This window comes from Lactuca saligna, chromosome 5, assembly GCF_052625555.1.
Source record: "Lactuca saligna cultivar CGN05327 chromosome 5, ASM5262555v1, whole genome shotgun sequence".
Classification (NCBI taxonomy): Eukaryota; Viridiplantae; Streptophyta; class Magnoliopsida; order Asterales; family Asteraceae; genus Lactuca; species Lactuca saligna.
Genome location: NC_136421.1, coordinates 245,261,515 through 245,283,542, shown reverse-complemented (window position 1 = coordinate 245,283,542; position 22,028 = coordinate 245,261,515). Strand labels below are relative to the sequence as shown.

Here is a 22,028-nt window from a genome sequence, read left to right as displayed (position 1 = left end):
AAGAGAGTCAACAGTGGAGCAGAGAGTAAAGAAGAGAGAGTGTATTGTGGTCAGCAGTTCTAAAACTATTTTACAAGTTTCAATAAGAGGATCCCCTAATTGACAAATCAACGGTTGTGTGCTTGGCTGCTTCTGCTTGCATACTTGGCTAGAGATCACATGATCCCAATTCTTTAACTCCTAAAGGCAACCTCTCTCCATCGGAGACCTGAGAATGAAAGAAGGAAAGAAATTACAGTCATTTTGAAAGAAATTTGAATACAAGAAAAAAACCGTTTTTTATTTTATTTTTGAATAGACAAAAAAGCATATGGACACAATTCTCATTTGCAAGTTCTGGATTTCTTGCAGGATCTCTCATTTGCTGACAAATTTAGGGTTAATACAAGTGGACTAATTAAGACAAAATTTTGAACCCAAAACTTCAACCATATTGCTGATCTCGACTCATTCACCCATGGAAGAATAAGGTCTACACTGATCCTAATTACAATTTGTACTAAGCTTATCCAGAAATAGAAAGCTAGATAATGTCACAATTACATCAATTCGTTAACCATATTGCTGATCTCAGCAAATAGTATGTGTCACAATTATCAAGCATTTGCTTCAAATGGGATCAAAGACTTATCTTTAAATTTTGTATCTTGCAGATGACAACTTTGAAATCAGTAAACAAAGATCTGAAAGGAATGATGAAAACTATGAAGATACAAGACATTGATGTTAGTATAAATATTATAAATCTCTTTCTTTTGATACTTTATAATTACAGACCATTTAATCTTGTTTTTATGTTTAGAATTTGCAAGATGAAATGATGGACATGATGGATATAAGCAGTGAGATACAAGAATCTCTTGGTAGAAGTTACTGTGTGCCAGATGATATTGATGAAGATGATCTCATGGGTGGTACGCACAGATTTATTATTATTATTTTTCTTTTTTTAAATGTTAACTTCACTTTATGGAAATGTTTCAGAACTTGATGCTTTGGAGGAAGACATAGGTCAAGAAACTGAAAGTGAAGGGGTACCTTCATATCTTCAACCTGATAATGAGCCTGATCTGAATGAAGATCTTAATTTGCCTGCAGCTCCAAGTGGATATGCAGTGCCAGCTGGTAGAGTTAACAATCAGGTAACTTTTTATGCTTAAAATTTGAAGTATAATATTGTAGTAGTCATTAACTAATGTAGCTCTATTGCAACCCATTAAATCCAGAATTTAGGTCAGGAAAATCAGACTCTTAAATTTATGCTCAAAATAGTAAACATGTGGATGTGTCTGTGGTGTTGTGTGCGACTGTGAACAACTATCATAACGGGATTAAGAAACAGAAAAGTACGATAGATGGATGTCTCACCTGAGCAATACAAAAACTAGAATAATGGAGATGGAATGGAGCGTACCTGAGACGCTTAGAGAGTAGAATTGGGGATCAATGAAGGAGGAGGAAATCACGATTAAAATCTATATCGCTTTTCAAGTTAGGGTTTTACAGAGGAGAATCAAAATCGAAATCAGAGATATGAATAAAGGAGAAATAAGAACCTGGATCTTTTCTTTGACATTCTCGATGGTGACGTTGCTCTCATCAAAATTAAAGAGGGATAAATACAAAGTTGGAGACAGAGATCGTATGAACTCCAAACTGACAACGGATTGTGTTAAATATATAACAAAAAATAGAGGATGGCAGTGGGAGACACTCGTAAGGGTCGAAGAGTCATCTTTCATTGGAAGTCGACGGCAGTGGGAGATACTCGGAAGGGTCGAAGAATCAGCAGATGGCGGAAGGTGAATGGAGGTTTGAGAATTGAGAGAGAAGAAAGATAGAAAGAAAGGGAGTTTTCGACGGGGATGAGCTAGGGTTTTCAACCAATGGAAACAAAGCGGGCTTTTTAATTTTTGGATTTCATTTCCCCCTCGGATGAAACGTGCATTTCATTAAAATTTATAAAGCGACATGGTTAGATGACACACATTTTATTTAAGGTGCCCTTCATGTTTTTTTATTAGACACTAATTTTAGGGCATGCAAAAAATGCGTGTCATCTATGCTTCATATTTTGCAAAACTGACATCAATTTTTAGGGCACTCACAAATGTGTGTCCTCTATCAGCGCGTGTCATTGATTGTGTGTCGTAAAAGGCTGTTTTTATAGTAGTGAAAGTGTAACTCGACATTTCCATCTTCGAAGTGATACCTCAGTGTTATGTGTTTCATTTAGGAATGTTGCACTGGTTTGTGACACATGCAAATAGTGCTTTCAGAATTGCAATATAAGGGATTCATTTCATGTTGATAGCATAGTCACAAGGTTAACCCTGAATCCAAATGACTTGTGAGGTGCACGATGCAGCAACTATGTACTCTGCTTCAGCAGTCGATAGGGAGAGACAAGTTTGCTTTTTAGATTCCAACTTACGAGTTTGCCATCATGAAATTGATGTCCGCAACCCATTGTACTTTTTCTATCTAGACAGTAACCTCCAAAATTAGCATATGAAAACGCTTGCACAAAGAAACTTGAACTCCAAGCGTAGCATATTCCCAATGAGGATGTTCGCTTGAGATGCCTGAAGATGTTCTTAATAGCAGTCATGTGAGGTTCGCGATAATTAGCTTGAAACCTAGCCCAATAACAAACAGAAAACATGATATGTGGACGGCTAGTAGTTAGATACATCAATGACCCTATCATTTAACGATAAAGAGTCATCAGCTGCTAGTTTATCCAGAGATGGAGTTAGTTTCGTTTTGAATTACATTTGAACCTTCACTTTTGAATCTCTCGAGAGTAAGGTCTTTGTATAAGCTTGCTGGTTGATAAAGATCCCTTCCTGTCTCTGTCTTATATTTAAGCCATAAAAAGTTAATCGGACCCATGGAATTCATCTCAAATTTAGTTTCCATCAACTTTCATAACTCAAATTTAAGTTGGGGTTAGTTGATCCGAAGATGATGTCATCAAAATAAATTTGGACGATCATCAAACGGTCACCGTTTTTCTTGCGAAAGAAGGTTGGGTCGACAAATCTTTGTTTAAATTTAGCCTATTCTTAAAAATGAGTTAGAGTTTCGTACCAGGCTCTTGGAGCTTGCTTTAGACCATAGATTGCCTTGTCCAAAATGTAATAGTGGTTTGGATATTTTTCGTTTATGAACACTGGTGGTTGTTCCACGTACACTGTTTCTTCAAGTTCCCCATTTAGGAATGCACACTTGACATCCATTTGATAGACTTCAAAGTTCTTGTGTGCTATGTAAGCTAGAAAGATGTGAACAGATTCTAACCTTGCAACAGGTGTGAATGTTTCTTCGTAGTTGATTCCTTCTTCCTAATACTAACCCTTTACGATGAGTCACGCCTTATTTCTTATCACATTGCCTTCCTTATCCATTTTGTTGCGAAATACTCATTTAAGACCAACAACAGAATCATCCTTCAGAGTGGGAATAAGTCTCCAGATTTTGTTTCGTTCAAATTCATTAAGCTCCTCCTGCATTGCTTGCACCCAGTCAGAATGATCAAGAGCAATTTGAACATTTTTAGGTTCAATTTGGAGATGAACATGCAAAATTCCACTTTAGAGAATAGTGCAGTTCGCTTCACCTTTTATTGAGATCTTGTAAGAATGTATGAAGACGAGTCTGCAATGACTTGAGTTTTTGGATGATATTTGGTCCATTTAGCTAATAGAGGGTAGTTTGGATCATATGATGGATCCAATTTGACATTCAATTCTTCAAATTCTAATTGTACATCCGAATCATCATTCATATTTCCATTCTCCCCGTTGCATGATGTATGATTATCACCTTTTGGATTCGGATGCTCCCACTGGAAAGGTGGTTCTAGATTGACATCAGGGGTTTCGTTCTCCCCCCACCCCTGAGCATGTGATTTATGTGAGGAGGTTGAAGTAGAATACTCCCCCAACAATATAACATTCACATTTGAAGATTGCAATGGACCTTCATGGTCTTTCGGAGTGGGATTCTCATGTTCCATTTCTTTTGCAGCATCATCAATGATTTTCTTTAGTTTGTCTTCTTTGTTGTCTGTTTCTTTGAACTCTGAGGATATTTCCTTCTGTGGTTCATCAAATAGGTTCATGAACTCCTCGTATAGATTGGAGAGTGGGATGGTAGCAAGATTTGGTTTAGGGAATATCTCTTGTGTTGGACTATCATTCTTTTGAAACGCCTGCGTGTAATTGTCGTCGAACATAGCATAATAGGTTTCTTCAATCCTTTTGGATCTTTTGTTGAGAACCTGATATGCTTTATAAGTAGGAGAATACCCCAGAAAGATACATTCATCAGCCTTCACATCAAATTTGTTCCTTTGTTCCTTTGAGTTGAAGATGAAGCACCTGGAAACAAAAACATGGAAAAACTTGACGTTAGGTTTTCTATTATTTATAATTTCATATGGGATGATAAAGAATCGCTTACTAAGAATAGATCGGTTTTGGGTGAAGCAAGCAGTTCCTATCGCATCCGCCAAGAAGTAGAGTGAGAGATTTGTGAATGACAGCATTGTTCTCGCAGCTTCGCACAACGAACTGTTTCATCTTTCGACTACACCGTTTTGTTGATGAGTGTAAGGAGCTGAAAATTGTGAGTTACTCACTTCGCAGTCAGGAATTCTTCAAACGCTTGAATTTTGAATTCAAGACCATTATCATTGCGCACATTGCGAACCAACTTTCGCAGTTGAAGCTCTATTTGCTTTATGTAGTCCTTGAGCTTAGGAGTGGCCTCTGATTTCTGTTTAAGAAAATGCACCCAAGTGAATCTGGAAAAATCATCTACAATTACGATAATATATCTATTACTACCAATTCTTTCTATTGCAGAATGACCACAAAGGTCTATATGCAAGAGTTCAAGGGGTTCATAGACTTTCGTGTTCACAATTGTTGGATGATTCTTCCTACTTTGTTTTCCCATTTCGCAGGATGCACAAAGATGTTCTTTGTCAAATTTTAGGAGTGGTATCCCTTGCACATGATCTCCAAGAATGATCTTGTTGATATTTTTAAAATTGAGATGCAAGAGACTTCTGTGCCATAGCCAGCTATCATCAGTGGAAGCTTTCACAACCAAGCAAATTGTTGGCTTCCCTTTGATGAGATTCAAATTCAGTGGATACATTTCGCCTTTGCGTTTTGATTTCAGAAACACAACCTTGGACTTCTTTTTGATAATTTCTGATCCTTCGTCGTCAAAAGAAACTTTCAGTCCAATTCTCACTACTAACTGCGACACACTAATGAAATTGTGTTGTAGTACATCCACGTATGCAACCTAGACAATTGAAAATTATCCATTGGTACTCATCCGATATCCTTTGATTTCACCAAGGGAATTGTTGTCATATTTTACTCCCCCTCCATCCTTTCGTGCTCTAAACTCTCGCATTTCCTCCTTCCTTCCTGTCATGTGACGTGACCATCCACTGTCGATGTACCATTCAGAGTCAAACTGCTCGTGACATGTTACCTGCGAAGGTTAAGCAGATTTAGAAATCCATAGTTATTTCGGCCCTCGTGAGTTTTTCACATGAAAAGAAATAGCAGAGTCAACCAAATAAGTTCGTTTTATTAAGTTGTTTTTATCTTTCTTTGTGATTTGAAAAACAATAATACTTTTGTCTTAGAGTTCGTATCCTTGGTGGATGGTTTCTTTTGCTTATTTTGGATTTACTGTTTAATCACCTTTTTCTCAACTATCTTAGGATTAGTTTAAGATCTTTTGAGAGAAACATTAGGCTCAAAAACTATCTTTCCTTTTCCTTTAACATCTTGTGATGTCTTGGCTGAATGCGAAACATTCTTGTTAGGAGAGAAGTGAGAGTTGGATTTATGCAAAGGTTTCTCTTGATTTCGAAAGAATGGTTTTTGAAAAACTTTTTGATTTGAGACCTGTGGAGACCTATTAATATGAAGACTCTTAGGATTCATATGTGAAGAGACTTTTGCATTTGGATTGGATTTTTCTTTATAAGCGAAATTGGGGTTCTTGGACTGCCAGAATTGCTTTCTTTCCTTGAGGTTTTTGGTATATCTAGGATTTCGTTGCCGTTTTTGATCTGCGAACTGCTCAGATGATTTGTGAATGTTAGCACTTGGCTTTGGCTTTCTGGTAGGGGTTTCAGTCCGAACAGATGATGTTTCACTTGGAATGTTCTTAGTTCCACTTGGACTTCCCTTTTCGTAGCCTAAATTCACTTTGTTTAGGGGTTTTGCTACGTATATGCTCCTTGTTATCCACGAGGTCATTTCAGATAGACCTTTGGTTTCATCTACATTGTCGATTGGAGCAGACCAAAAGTACTCATCACATCCATCTTTGTGGTCATCTTCGACCACGAACATTAATTTAGCTGTTTGATTTTTGTCTAGTCCTTTAGTTGCAAAAACTTGGTTAGGAACAGTTTGGACTTTAGGAAAAAAAGAATTGATTTAGCTTTTAAAACTTTAGGTTTGTTTTTAGAAACACGTGCGAACTCAACTGAATCTTCAGAAATTAGGACTTTCACAGGAACAGGTTCATTTTTAACAAACTCAGAACAGTCAACCTCATCCTCCACAGAGATTTCATTCATATCACTTTCATCTTCGAATTCAGAAACGTTTTCAACATCAATTTTGTTTTCTGGATTTAACTCGGTGCTTAATGAGTCAAATTTCTACATATTTTGGGTTTAAATTTGCTATTTGTCTTTTTCATCCAAAAGTTGTTTGAGCATGTTTTTATGATCTTTGGACTTAATGAATGATTCAATTTTGTCCAGTCCAATTCTTTACGTATCTAAAGTTTCATCTGATGAGACGATGGATCCACACTTGTAGCAGTCAACATCGATATCATCCTCTTTGAATTCGAGAAAGGGCAAAACCATCTTGTGAATTTTCTCTAAAATCCAACAATTAAGATGCAACTGAGTAACATTGAAATAATGTCTTTTGGCAATCAAACAAAAAATATTATGCTATTTTAAAAGACTCAAATTATCTCTTTGTAAATAAATAGACTTGTCCCTCGATTTAGACAGATCAGACTCCAACTTTTAAATCCATACACGTCTCTCTTCACATTTCGACAGAACCCTGCTGATTTGATCGGTTAAGTTAGTTTTTTTTAATCGAGTTTGTTTTAATCTATTACTGAAACTTGAAAATGCGTATTTTAAGTCATTTAATTCAGTTTCATATCTAGATAGAGGAATATTTAAAGATTCGAGAATGGAATTTACCTTATTGATCACCTGCTCACATTCGCTTATTTGCTCAACAACTGGATTCATAGCAAAACACCTATCGCGTCCACCATCAGTTGCGTATCCTCTCATCTCTAACACCTTGCTTGTAGCGCTAAAACATCTTCCAACAAACTGTGAACCTTCATCTTTCGCTACGAAGCTCCTACCCTAAGTAGGTCTGTGAAGCTCTTTATCTTTAAATTCAGTCGACCAAACCTCGACTCTGCCAAACTTGTCTTTAGCTTCATTTTCCTGCACAATTAAATCAGGCATGTTGTTATCGTTCTTCTTCTTCTTCTTCTTCTTAATCTCCTCTAGCTTTCAGAGATGATAAGTTTCATCACCCTTACTCTATTTCTTCTCATTTAATCTTCTCAGCATACACTCATTGGCTAGATCGTTTTTTCCATGACAATAATTACAGTCATAGCCAGAGTCTCTTATAACCTTCTTATCCTTCTTCGCTTCTTCTTTCTGAGAGTTATTCACACTCTCCTCCTTTACCTTTTTAGAGCTATAACTGCCCTGCCAGTTTTGGTTCCTATTTTTATCAAAGTTCTTCTTTGCGAATCTCTTTAGGTTGGATACCATTAAAGCGAATTCCTCCTTGGAGAGTTCACAGTCAGAGAGATCAGACTCTGAATCATCACCATCCACAACCTTTTTACCCTTCACAACAAGGGCCAACGACTCCATCCTAGAAACAATATTACTTTCTTTCGTCACTTCAGCTTCATGTGACTTCAATATTCCAACAAGCTTCGTCAACATGTAGTTCTTGAATTGCTCATGCGCTTTCATTGTAGAAACAACTACCTTCCACTCAGATTTGAGCCCATTTGTGAATGTGACTTTTTTCTCGATTAGTTCATTTCCAATCTTGTGTTTCATCATCCTACTGAGAAGATGATTATATCGATTGAAAGTTTGATTGAAACTCTCTTCTGGTTTTTGTATAAATGCTCCAAACTCAGAAAGCAATAGAGTTTGAGTAGAATGCTCGAGATTAGCATCAGTTGAGTACAGTTTCTTGAGCCTATCCCATATGGCCTTTACAGTGTCATACGAACTAACCAAACGGATAGTGTCTAGTGGAAAGGCAAACCTGATGATCCTTATTGCTTTAACATTGCTTATCAATATGTCCTTCTTATCCTGTGATATATATTTTACATCAACAAGAAGTTTGTTGTACTCTTGTTTAGTTTTTAATTCTCTTCGTGTTCTTGTATGACTTAACATCTGAATAGTATTGGCTTCCTAAATCAAATAGCCATTGTCTTCAAGCCTGAGGTCATAGTCTTCAAAATGCAGTACCCACACTTCATAATTTTGGGGAAAAAGAATGTGAATTTTGGTTGTAGATCCAATGCTGCTAGAAAGATTTATCGAGTTAACATGAGAGTCGTCTGCAATGTATAAAGATTAACAAAATCTGTATGAATTTGATGTGTAAACTAAATGGTTTTTGGGTAATATAAAGATCAAAGAACAATGTCAATAACACTGATGACGGCTGAACCAGATCCTATAATAGCGGAAACCCTAAAAACTCTTTCAATAGAAGAGATGTGTATAGATTACACAGTCTCATACTCTGATACCAATTGAAGAGTCGAAAACTCTTAATATCGATTAGATTCAAACAAGTATAAGAAAATAAAGACATAATATAAATGAAGAATGTGTCGAATGATTATAAGTCACAACCTTAAAAGAGCTCGATTAGGAACTACTATTGTAGAGGTGTGTAGGGTTCACAATAACATGATTACTAAAACACGATACATGCATGCACCTTAAATAGTAAAACCCTAATCATTAAACATGAGTAGATAGGCCAACTCGGTTAGACAAAAGACTAAATACAAATGCCCAAAAGACACAACACATAATACTCAACAACAACATCACAAAGTTTTTGGTAATCTTATACACAAAATTAATAGCATGAAGCTTCAATCTTTCAACATGTTGTTGCTCAATATTCTCCATCCCAGTTTTAGGACGATTCTCCTAAGATTTGAGCATGTACTCCACTTCAATCCTAGAAACATAATTGCTACGACCAGTGTCAGCTTGAATATTTTAAGAGAGATTTAATCTTGTTGTTGATAATCTTAAACTGTTTTCCTGACATCAACATATTATCTAGAATGTTGTCCTCTTCAGGATCAAACTGTAACTCCACAAACGAAACCATAACATCATCATCATTTGGTTCTTCATCATTCACTAATCTCTCTAGCTATATGGATTGTGAAGAGAACAGAGTAGTAATGCTTTCATTCATGATGGTTGAATATGTCGGTAAGATTGTGGAAACAAGAAATAAATATGGTATTGGAGAAGATAAGGGTGGTAACGAAGTTGAGTTATCAAGTAGTGTGGTTTCGATGATAGAAGAGAGAATAAGTGTAGTAGGAACAGTAGAGGTTTCAATTTGAGAAGTACCAAGGGCTTCATTATTCATCATCCCTTCAACCATAGTGACATTTGTGTTCGTATCAAATACGATCACAGGGATGCGTGAGGTTCCTCCTTAGTGGACTCGGTTAACGAAACCTCGGGTGGTGTGAATGTTGCCTTCTTAAGGATGGAAGTAGAAGGAGGATCACTCAAATTGGTGGTTGTATCGATAATAGATACGTGCATATTTCCTCTAGGATTTTTAGTCTCCTTGAAAATCGACTTGACTAGAAAATCCATTTGAGGTGTCCTAATACCAAATCTAATATCATCAATGCAAACACTAGATTGTTCGCTATCATTGACATGCTCTGATTCGACAACAACTTTATCAAGCGGGTCTTCACATTGTTGTTGGTTCTTTTTTTTTTTTTTTTATCTTTTTAACTATCTATTGTGCTTGAAACTTCTTGGAAGCAAGTGAAGTAGGAGCAGGAATTTCACAAACAAGCACACTCCGTCTGTTAAGCTGAGGTTTTAGAATTTTCATTATGACTTTAGAAGAAGGATGAGATTGGGTAGGGGTTTCAACTTTAACCTCTGGAATGTCTTGAACCATTAGCCTTTCAGGATAATGACGAGGTCTATGAGCATACACCTTTGTCCTTTTGAGGAAACCTGTTTTTAAGGGAATGACTTCCTTAGAAACTTCCTTCTCCACATGCTTTTCAAAAGGTTTGGGTTGTTCAGTATTTGTCTTTTTATTTTTAACGTTTACCAGACTTTGATAAACCCGCAACCCCCTTTTTCAAAAGAACTCCAACCGTGTCATTTGTTTTGATTGATGCCAAATAATGAACCATAATTGGGTTATCAGGAGCAATTCTGCTTAACATTGCGTTTGGAATGCGAGCAACATTGCAAAAAAGAACTGCATCATTAATAATGATGTTAGGAACTTGCAAAGATGAAAACTCCACCTTCGCATCTTCTGAGTGAACTAGAATCCCTTACTTTTTATATACCTCCTTGAGGATTAAAATCCAAAATATTGCACAAGATACACCATTCGTTACATTGGTGTGAGAGATTCTTGTACCAAACTCTTTCCATAGCTGAGTAACATAATCGACATATAAGTCATAATAAAGACCTGAAATCGTCGCATGCACCTCCAACTTCACCTTATCAAGCCCTGAACTACGACCAGTCAAGAATCGTAGAAAATTATCAAATAGAAAATTTTACACACAGGGAAAACTCGACATGCGAAATTGAGTAATCCCAGTGGAGGTTGATGACCCATCTCATTAAACAAATAAACAACTTGTTCATTCGTTTCCTCATAGAATGGACCTATGTACAGAAGATTCATGATCTGAGCAAACTGTGCTTGGTGATCTTTTGCAGTTTGTTGTTCCCCAGTTGGAATGTTACAACTTTCATTTTTTTTGTTAAATAATGGCGTTGATCCTGCAAGAGATAACCAGGTCATAGGAACAGAGAATGATGATGACATGATAGTTGAAAGACCTGAGTGATTTAGGGTTACAATCAACATCTGCAACTGTTCAGGATATTAAGTAATATCCGGCTGTAAACAAAGATTTGAAATTTGAGTCTTTAGTAATGGTTGTGAAGTCTCTTCTTCATTGGTGGTGTTGGAAGGATCAACATTTCTGGTATGAGCTGTCATGATTAGGATTTTCAAGAATTGTGTGAAAACAATTATCTTTGAAGAATTTTGGAAAAAATTTAACCAGAGAACATAAAGTCTTCAAATTAAACCATCAAATTCCTTTTATAGTTGACGTATAATCTGAATTTAAACCGGTAACCAATAAAAATTTTCCACGTGTTTCCTTGATTATTGCGTCGGTTACCATAAAAGTCGCAACGTCAGAAAAAGTGATCATCACGATTTCCTCAATTCCTGTGAAATATTGAACTGTGTCATCCATCGAATGTTTCATTCTTCCTAATAAGATAAGAACCGTCACATGTTTCAAATTGTGGACCAAGTACACCAGAAGATTTCAACATCAAGAGAACATGTTACCATCGGCATGGAGGCTAGGCTCATTCACTTTTGGGTTGAGAAGTGAAATCATATGCAAGAGTTTGCAAAATCTTCAGACTAAGTTGGTATTACTTAGATCCTCAAGGATTTCAGTGCATAAGTGTGCCAAATAATGAGATGAGAACAAATTTAAAAATTTGGTCTTGTGCTATCAACCTATGGTTGATACAAAAGTAGATGGATCCCGGGAAAAGATCTCTTCATTCGACATCAAGAGAGATGAAAAATTGCTTTCGTGGTTTCATGTGAAATACAATTAAATACTCATTGATGAATATCAAAGGGCTTCTTTTCATATAGGTTTCACAAGGTAGGCTTAATTTTGTATAAGATCACAACTTAACATAAGTGTGATTTTCATTGTACAAAATTACTTGAATGGTCGGTGTAGTTAAGAACAAGTATGGTTTGGATATTATTTGTAAGTGACTAGAGTTACGAAAGATATTCAAACGGAAATATTATTCCAGAAAAATAAAAGAGCTGGATATTGTTGGGAAAATATGTCTTTGTGTTAGAACATTTTATTAAAAGCTCGCAAAGCAAATGGAATAAGATTTTGAATATCGAAAAATTGTACTGAAACAAATGTTTCGTTAAAACCTTGAACAAAAGTCCACCATCAATCCCTTGTAAGTTAAGATTGTTGGGTTTCACCTTCATCACGTACAAATAAATCAGGATCATTAACATAGATTTTTTACATACCTATATCATGGTAGGTTTTGACCAAATATGTCTTGAGTATGCATCATTGTGTGTGATCGTGTAAGAAGTTTAGGATTAAAAAAATTTGTTTCAAAGAGTACAATGTACCTCTGCTATTTTTGGACCAAACAGTAAACTCTTAAATCAATGTGAGAAGAGTAAGGTAGCTCAATGACTTAAGTGAATTTTAACCTAATTGGGAAGAATCTATCTTATTGAAAGTTTCATTAAGGCTTCGACCATAGAGTCGGTGAGGCTTGAGACAACATGATGCAACATGCTTCTAAGGACCCTTAACTAATACATAGATGCGATGTAATATCTGTTCCCCTTTTTAATGTGATTGTTGAGCATTCATCACCAAAACATCTTGTAACAATAAGCCACAAAAGGTTAAAACACAATATAAAAATTTTGGATTTTTTTTTCTTTCAAAAAGTAAAGACAAACCTAAGACAATCTCTTTGAGTTTTTTTTTTTTTTTTTTTTTTTTTTTTTTTTTTTTTTTTTTTTTGAAGAATTGAAAACCAAAATAAGAAAATCTTTTTGAGGAATTGAAAACAAAAATAAGAAAATCTTTTCGAGTTTTTTTTTTTTTTTTTTTTTTTTTTTTTTTTTTTTTTTTTTTTTGAAGAATGGAAAACAAAAATAAGAAAATCTATTTGGATTTTTGTTTTACATAACTGAAACGAAAAAAAAAGTATAAAGTGTTACCAAAGGCTTTTGTTGTAAGAAGTAGCAACTTCCAGAGACAATGTACATCGAACAGTTTTTCTTCCCATAAAGCGAAGTGTGATATGAACCATTCAAAGGAATTTCGAAAGCGAAGGTAAGCGAGCGTTGAACTGTGAACAGTAACCTCTAAATACTTTGTTAGTACTTCGACATCTTTTTATTCACTAAGAACCATAAACAGAGCTTGCGTCAATCATTCGTAATCCATTAAATATCCTTAAAAATGATGTCTCATATAAAGGTTTTGTGAATATGTCTGCAAGTTGATCCTTCGTTTTGACAAAATAAACCTCCATGTTACCATCTTCGACATGATCCTTGATAATATGATAACAAAGAGCTATGTATTTTGTCTTTCAATGTTCGATTGGATTATGGCAGATACGAATAACACTTTGTGAATCACAATATAAAGGGATCTTTTCCATATTGATTGGATAATCATGAAGTTGGCTTTGAATCCAGATTATTTGAGAAGTGCAAGATACAACAGCCACATACCCTGTTTCTGTTGTAGAAATCAAAACATGTGTTTGTTTCTTTGATTGCCAGCTTACTAGCTTCCCGTACAAAAGTTAAAATCCACCAGTTGTGCTTTTTCTATCAAGTTGACACCCACCAAGGTCTGCATCAGAAAATGCTTGTATGAAAAATCCAGTCTTCAAAGGTACCACAATCCTAATGAAGCAGTTCCTTTGAGATATCGAAATATATTCTTCATAACTGTTAGATAGGGTTCTCGGGGATTCGATTAATACCTGGCACAATTAAAAACAACAAACATCATATCAGGTATACTAGTAGTTAAGTACAAAAGAGAATCTATCATGCTTCGGTATAATATGAGATCCACAACAGGCTTATCCAACAAAGGACTTAAGCGTGTGTCAACTGCCATTGGTACTTTCAATTTTGAACTATTCGTCATGCCAAATTTCTCAAGTAAGTTACGAGTGTACTTCTCTTGATTTATGGAAACATCTTCCCTGCTTTGACGAATATTCAATTCCAGAAAATTATTTATCTTACCCATCCTTCTCATTTCAAACTGACTTTACATCATATTCTCAAATTTCCTAGACAACGAAGGGTCAGTCGAGCCAAAAATAATATCATCTACATAAATTTGAACTAGCATAAGATCATCCTTTACTTTCTTGTGAAATAGTGTGGGATCAAATGATCCTTGTTTAAATTTAGAAAGTTTCAAGAAATTGATAAGAGTTGCATACGAGGATCGAGGTGCTTGTTTTAAACCATATACTGCCTTATCAAGAACATAACAATGATCAGGAAATTTATCATTTACAAAACCAAGCGGTTATTCGATGGGGTTCTCGTACAAAAGTTAAAATCCACCAGTTGTGCTTTTTCTATCAAGTTGACACCCACCAAGGTCTGCATCAGAAAATGCTTGTATGAAAAATCCAGTCTTCAAAGGTACCACAATCCCAATGAAGCAGTTCCTTTGAGATATCGAAATATATTCTTCATAACTGTTAGATAGGGTTCTCGGGGATTCGATTAATACCTGGCACAATTAAAAACAACAAACATCATATCAGGTATACTAGTAGTTAAGTACAAAAGAGAACCTATCATGCTTCGGTATAATATGAGATCCACAACAGGCTTATCCAACAAAGGACTTAAGCGTGTGTCAACTGCCATTGGTACTTTCAATTTTGAACTATTCGTCATGCCAAATTTCTCAAGTAAGTTACGAGTGTACTTCTCTTGATTTATGGAAACATCTTCCCTGCTTTGACGAATATTTAATTCCAGAAAATTATTTATCTTACCCATCCTTCTCATTTCAAACTGACTTTATATCATATTCTCAAATTTCCTAGACAACGAAGGGTCAGTCGAGCCAAAAATAATATCATCTACATAAATTTGAACTAGCATAAGATCATCCTTTACTTTCTTGTGAAATAGTGTGGGATCAAATGATCCTTGTTTAAATTTAGAAAGTTTCAAGAAATTGATAAGAGTTGCATACGAGGATCGAGGTGCTTGTTTTAAACCATATACTGCCTTATCAAGGACATAACAATGATCAGGAAATTTATCATTTACAAAACCAGGCGGTAGTTCGACATAAACTGTTTCCTGCAAGACTCCATTGAGAAAAGCGCACTTGACATCCATTTGGTACACATCAAAGTTTTTATGTGCGACATAAGCAAGAAAATTTTCAAACAGCCTCGAGTCTTGCGACAGGGGAAAAGGTTTCCTCATATTCAATACATTCTTGTTGCGAATATCCTTTTACAATCCGTCTGGATTTGTTTTGAACAACGTTGCCTTCTTTATCAATTTTATTTTTGAAAATCCATTTTAAACAAATGACTAAAACATCATCAGGTTTTGGAACTTGTCTCCAAACCTTATTATGTTCAAAGTCTAGATGTTCAGATTGCATTGCAACAATCCAATCATGATCTTCCAATGCAACCTTAACTGTTTTCGGTTCCATTTTTGTAATGAATACATTAAACATACAAAATTCTTGATGGATATTCAAAACCTCATTTTTAGATTGAATCTGAGCTCTTGTTAAGACACCAACACATGGATCACCAAGAATCTGTTCCTTTGGATGAGATTTTGTCCATTTGTCCATCGGCGGATATGCAATATCAAAATCGAAAGGTACATCTTCGAATATCTCATTCGTTTCAGAACCTTCACTTGCATTCAATAAATTATCAGAAACATTATAAAAATTGTTAGTTAAATCATTGTTAACATTAGGGGCTAATCCATTTATCTCCCCCTCGACAAATGGGTGTGAATTGAGATTCTCCCCCTCGACTTCATCAATGTTCTGTGTATGCTCCCCCCTCGAACTGATGTGTATTTGGATCATGCTCCCCCTTAATAGTTGAATAATAAATATGATCATGTGACTCCGAACTCAGGTGATCCCCCTCCACTTGATCACCCTGCAAAAAAAAAGGTAGACGTTCAACATGCACTTGTGAATTTGAGGTAGATAGATAATCATCTTCTTCCCTCATAATCGTCGAATCATCAGAATGCTTCAATGCTTTAGGAATACAATTATCATCAGCATGAACTTCAACATCTATAGCTCTGCTTGGAATTCCAAAAATAAAATCATATTCAATATCAAAAGAATTCACAATTTCTGACTCATCATTTGTTTCAGAAAGAATTGGCTTTTGTGTGAAAGTATGTTCGAAACGTTTGAGATGATAATCATCGAATGTAAGATTGAACGTTTCCTTAATCTTCGTTGTTCGTTTATTCAACACCCGATATGCAACAAAATTGTGCGAGTATCCTACGAAAGTTCCTTCATTAGCTTTTGATTGAAATTCAGAAAGATTATCTTTGATATTCACGATAAAGCACCCTTCATACAAAAACATGAAAAAATTTAACATTAGGCTTTTGATTGTTAATGATCTCATAAGGGGTGATATTAAAACGACGATGAATGTAAGAACAATTTTGAGTGAAGTACACGGTCGAAACTGCTTATGCCCAATGATATTGAGGCAAATTCACATATGTCAACATTGTTCTTTCATCTTCACATAGAGACAATTACTCATTTCAACAACACCATTTTGTTGCGGTGTGTAAGGAGATGAGAAGTTATGCAAAATCCCTAATCCATCCAAGAATGAATCAAGAATTTGATTCTTGAATTCTGTACCGTTATCACTTTTGATTCTTTGAATTTTCTTCCTCAAGCTTAACTCAAATTGTTTGATGAAATCTATCATCACTTGTGCCGTTTTAGACTTCTGATGCAGAAAGAAAACCCAAGTAAACCTTGAAAAATCATCAACAATGACCAATATGTATTTCTTCTTATTGAGAGTCTCAATAGTCGAAGGTCCACAAAGGTCAATATGAAGAAGTTCCAAAGGTTCGATGATCTTTGAGTCAATAACAATTGGATGACCTTGACGATGTTGCTTTCCCTATTCACAAAATGCACATAATGAATCGTCATCAAATTTTAAGATAGGTAAGTCCCAAACAAGATCATGTATAATCAACTTGTTGAGATTCTTGAAATTCATATGTGAGAGACGATGATGCCACAACCAACTAAGATCTGATGAAGCTTTCAAAAGTAAGCATACAGAGGGAAAACCAACAATGGGCTTCATGTCGATAGTGAACATGTTTCCTTTGCTTTTTTATTTATGAAAAACTTCGTTTGTTTCTTTGTTAGAAATGACATTTCGGTACTCATAAAAGACAACTTGATTGCCAGTGCCCATAACAAGTTGTGAAACACTTATCAAGTTGTGTTGAAAGCCTTAGACGTATGCCACTCTATTTAAAGTAAGTTTGCCATTTGTCACATTACTCCAACATTATCTAACTTTTGACAGTCTCGTAGATTCTTCTTTTGCACTATTATGTGATGAGAACAGCCACTATCAATATTCCAACTGTAACATCCCGAAATATCAAGAGTAGAGTTGAAGGGCTGAAAGAGTAAATTGGGAAAGAGTGACTCGGCGAGTCCATGTGCGGACTCGGCGAGTAGAGTCGCGACTTGGTCGCGTGTTAAGTGGCCGACTCGGCGAGTCAGGGTAATGGACTCGGCGAGTAGGCGCTGAGTGGAGAAAACCCTAATTCTTGGGGTTGAGCCTTATATAAAGATCATTATGTTTCCCTCCCAGCCTCTTTATCACCCCTTGAGCCCCAGAAACCCCTAAATCACGAAGAAGTACCATTGTTGGATGGAGTGGAGCTTGGAGAATGTATTTGTGAAGGAATTTTGGGAGATTGAAGGCTTGGAGCAAGGGGCTTTGTTTGAATTCGAGTCTCATTTCAATTAGGGCATTCCTTTGAGGTAATATCTCGTTTTTGAGCTGCTATTTCTTAGATGCATCATTTTGGGGATGTTGGAGATCATATCTTTGGATGTATTGGAGTTTAGAGGTTAGATCTAAGGTTGCTATTTCAGATCTGGAAGGGAGAAGGTCTAGAGTGCATGAAAGTCCCTGTTTGTGAGTGGTTGATGGAGTCATCTTGTCCCAAATCCTAGCCCAATGTGCAAACGGCTTAGATCTCTTTGGATTCACGTAAAGTTTGCCACTTTACGTGATGGATGGGTTGTAGGAGGCTAGATCTATGTTCTGGATCAATTGCATGGCCTGGAGTGCTTCTGAATGGATTCAGAACGGTGGTACTCGGCGAGTCACATGGGTCGACTCGACGAGTTGCTTGCAGATGGCCTGGAACTCGACGAGTTGGAAGAACAACTCGGCGAGTAGGTTGAAGATAGCCTTGGATTCGACGAGTCCATTTGGACTCGGCGAGTCTTGTCGAAGAGTCCCAAATATTCTCTGGTAGAGTCGAGAATCGGTGAGTTGAGGGATGACTCGGTGAGTCGAGTGCGAGTGGACTCAGAGTTGTTGGACTCGGCTAGTCTTGGGGTGACTCGGCGAGTTAGGTCGCAGATTGAATGAAGTTCTGATTATGGGAACTCGACGAGTCACAGAGTTGACTCGACGAGTAGGGTCAGTCAGGGGTTGACTTAGACTGAGGACTTTGATTTCGACCAAGGGTTGGTCGTTGACTTTTAGGGTTTGGTCAGCGATGTGGCCTTTGGGCCAAGAGAGAGGTAAACTAGTCTTTTACCCATGAGAGGGTGTTATGAGAGGATTTATTCTAGTCTCGAGAGTTATATTCATGAGATTATTTGCTTTACGTGTTAGGCGGTGGTGAGTTTGAGATTCCAGTGTGGGGATATCTGCTTTCTGCTTGCCAGGTGAGTCTTCTCACTATACTTTACCTTGAGTAGGTAACCAGAGTTATGTGTTCAGAGTATTTGTATGCTATATGTACGTGATGTGTTGTACTGCATTATTTCTATGTGATTTATGCTGTGCATGTTTATAGAGTTGGAATCGGAAGGTTCCCAGAGTTAGAGCCTGAGGGTTCACAGAGTTTGGGTGCACGGACCCATAGAGTTATAGCCTCGAGTGGCTAATATGTGTTATGTGTGGTATTTTGGGGAACTCACTAAGCTTCGTGCTTACAGTGTTTTGTGTGATTTTTTTTCAGGTTTCTTTCAGTATCACGGGACGGCAACGGCTTGATTGTACACACCAGAGAAAGAGTCATATTTTGGAGGATCCTGGTTTTCTATGCAAGTGAAAATGGAGTCATGTTTTGTAAATCGATTATGAATGAGATTTTAAACAAGTGTTTCTAAGAATAAAATGATTATTTTAAATGAAAAATTTGTCTTGAAATTTACGGTGTTACAAGTTGGTATCAGAGCCTTGGTTTGAGGGATTCGGATGCGCCTTCGGGTAAATCTGGACTCAAACTGAGGAAGTAAGAAAAGTTTTAAGGAAATAATTTTCTGAAAATGAATAAGGGTTCAAAGAGGAAGCAAGAAAGAGCAATGTGTACAATCAGCCTGAGCCCGAACGGTGATTTCCCAAAATACCCTTATTTTTTTTGTGTTATGAGATATTTATGATGCACCTTATGAGATAATATTGCATGCTAGAGACAGTCTAGGTATTTCATATGTTAGGACTAGAGTGGCCTGATTTGTGATGCCTTAGTCTAGGACTCGTTGTTATATGTGTTATGCTTTTGAGTATGTGATGAGTGAGAGTATCCAGTTAGAACCCATGAGGGGTAGAGTTACAGAGTTTGGTGGTACTTTCGAGGATGAGCCGAGAAGGTGGAGTTATCACAGAGAGGGAGTCCTATGTATTCTTCGATGCTCGAATGTTGCTTGCTTTGTGCTTTGTGGAACTCTCGATGATGGGAGTCAGCTACCAAGTGAATATGATGATATTCAGGAGGTAGATGGCTGGCATCATTAGGAGCTCTTCAGCAGCTGATAGCAAAGAAGTGGGAGGACAACGAAAGAGCTTAGGGAGTAACCCGATCCAGGTGAGTGCGCTTGTAGAATAGAGAATTTCGCTGGGGAGCGAGCACGTGCGATGTGATTGGTGAAAGAGCAGGTCGAGCAGCTATTTAGAAGCTCTGGGATGGTCCGTGTGGAAAGTATGGGTAGATGTGGCAGGTAGTATGGGCCCGTACTACTGAAAGCAGAGGACCTATACTTGATACGGGGAGCATTCTGAAGGTTCTAAGAAGCGGATTGAGGAGTGATGTTATGGTTCGGGTACCATATATCAGAGCAGATTGAGGAAGTGATGTTATGGTTCGAGTACCATACATCAGAGCCGATTGAGGAGTGATGTTATGGTTCGGGTACCATACATCATAGCAGATTGAGGAAGTGATGTTATGGTTCGGGTACCATACATCAGAGCCGATTGAGGAGTGATGTTATGGTTCGGGTACCATACATCAGAGCCGATTGAGGAGTGATGTTATGGTTCGAGTACCATACATCAGAGCAGATTAAGGAGTGATGTTATGGTTCGGGTACCATACATCAGAGCAGATTGAGGAAGTGATGTTATGGTTCGAGTACCATACATCAGAGCCGATCGAGGAGTGATGTTATGGTTCGGGTACCATACATCAGAGCAGATTGAGGAAGTGATGTTATGGTTCGGGTACCATACATCAGAGCAGATTGAGGAGTGATGTTATGGTCCGGGTTCCATACATCGGAGCGGATGGAGGAGTGATGTTATGGTCCGAGTACCATACATCGGAACGAATTGAGGAGTGATGTTATGGTCCGGGTACCATACATTGGAGCGGATTGGGGAGTGATGTTATGGTTAGGGTACCATACACCGGGGCATATTGAGAAGAGATGTCATGAAATGAGTACCATGGGTCGTAGTGAAGTATGTTTGTGGTTCTCCGGTTATTCATTCATGAGTAAGTTCGTTGGGGCGTCCCTTGAGAGGGAGATCGAGAGTCCCTCAGAGTATTTTAGTAAGGAGTCAGTGAGAAGGGAGAATTTCGATCTGTGTTGGGCAATCAGTCGATAAAGGAGATGTCACCTCCTATGATCTGGGAGGTACTGATTATGCTCGTGTGAAATATGAGAAGCATGATGTTTTGGTTTTGGGTTTAGGGGTAAACCCTGCAGGTCGTCATTGATGATGATTTCCCACCAGAGTATCAGGTAGCAGGTGTGCTATGAGGCAGTGATTTATCATGAGCAGATAGTCAGTTGGGACTAAGATGTGTGAGGACCACACTACACCTATTTGAGCATAGTAGGAGGTATTGTAGTGGTATCAGTGGGGAGTTCAGTTGAGTTCAGCGGTGCAGAGAGTTTTCTATCCATGGGGTGTTGAATCTGGGAGTGAGTACCTGTTCTTGGGATGAACACGGTGTTGGAGTGTTGGTTGATGAGTTGAGGTGAGGGGTACGATGATTTTATGGTTCAGTCTATGAGCCAGGGATGTTATCGAGCAGTTGAGCTATTTGGTACTAAATTGGTACGAGATTTGGAACGACTAGAGGCAGACGTGACGAGAAGTTCTTGAGGAGTTCACCAGAGGTTCAGAGTATATGAGGTCGATTCATTTCCTTAAGGGGGGATTATCGGGCGTTGTGTAGCACCTTCCAGGGGCCGGTGCGATTTTGCTGGAGAATATAGTTATGGGTTAGTTGCGTGCTATTTGGTGATGGTTCGAACCCTAAGTGGGGGAGAACCGGGTGCCGTATGTAAGAAAGCAGAGATTTGTCAAGAGCAGTTATAAGTGGAGTATAGAGATATGCGGTAAGAAATCATGAGACCAGAGATGTCGGTGATCGAGGAAAGGGGTCAGAGTGAGTTAACGCGGGAAGTACTTGTTTGAGAAGGATGAATGTCTCCACGACAGGTGTTTTTTAGTCAGGAATCTGGTATTGGTCAGTGTT

The 22,028-nt window shown here is 37.4% G+C and overlaps 1 protein-coding gene across 1 annotated transcript; it reads left to right on the top strand.

Moving 5' to 3' along the window:
* The first annotated feature begins 530 nt into the window (after positions 1 to 530).
* On the top strand, positions 531 to 1,841 carry LOC145046471 (vacuolar protein sorting-associated protein 60.2-like). The gene is made up of 5 exons (XM_078994756.1): positions 531 to 551; positions 654 to 725; positions 803 to 914; positions 985 to 1,142; positions 1,695 to 1,841. Exons 1-5 carry the CDS (start codon positions 531 to 533, stop codon positions 1,839 to 1,841), a joined length of 510 nt encoding a protein of 169 aa, XP_078850882.1.
* The last annotated feature ends 20,187 nt before the right edge of the window (positions 1,842 to 22,028 follow it).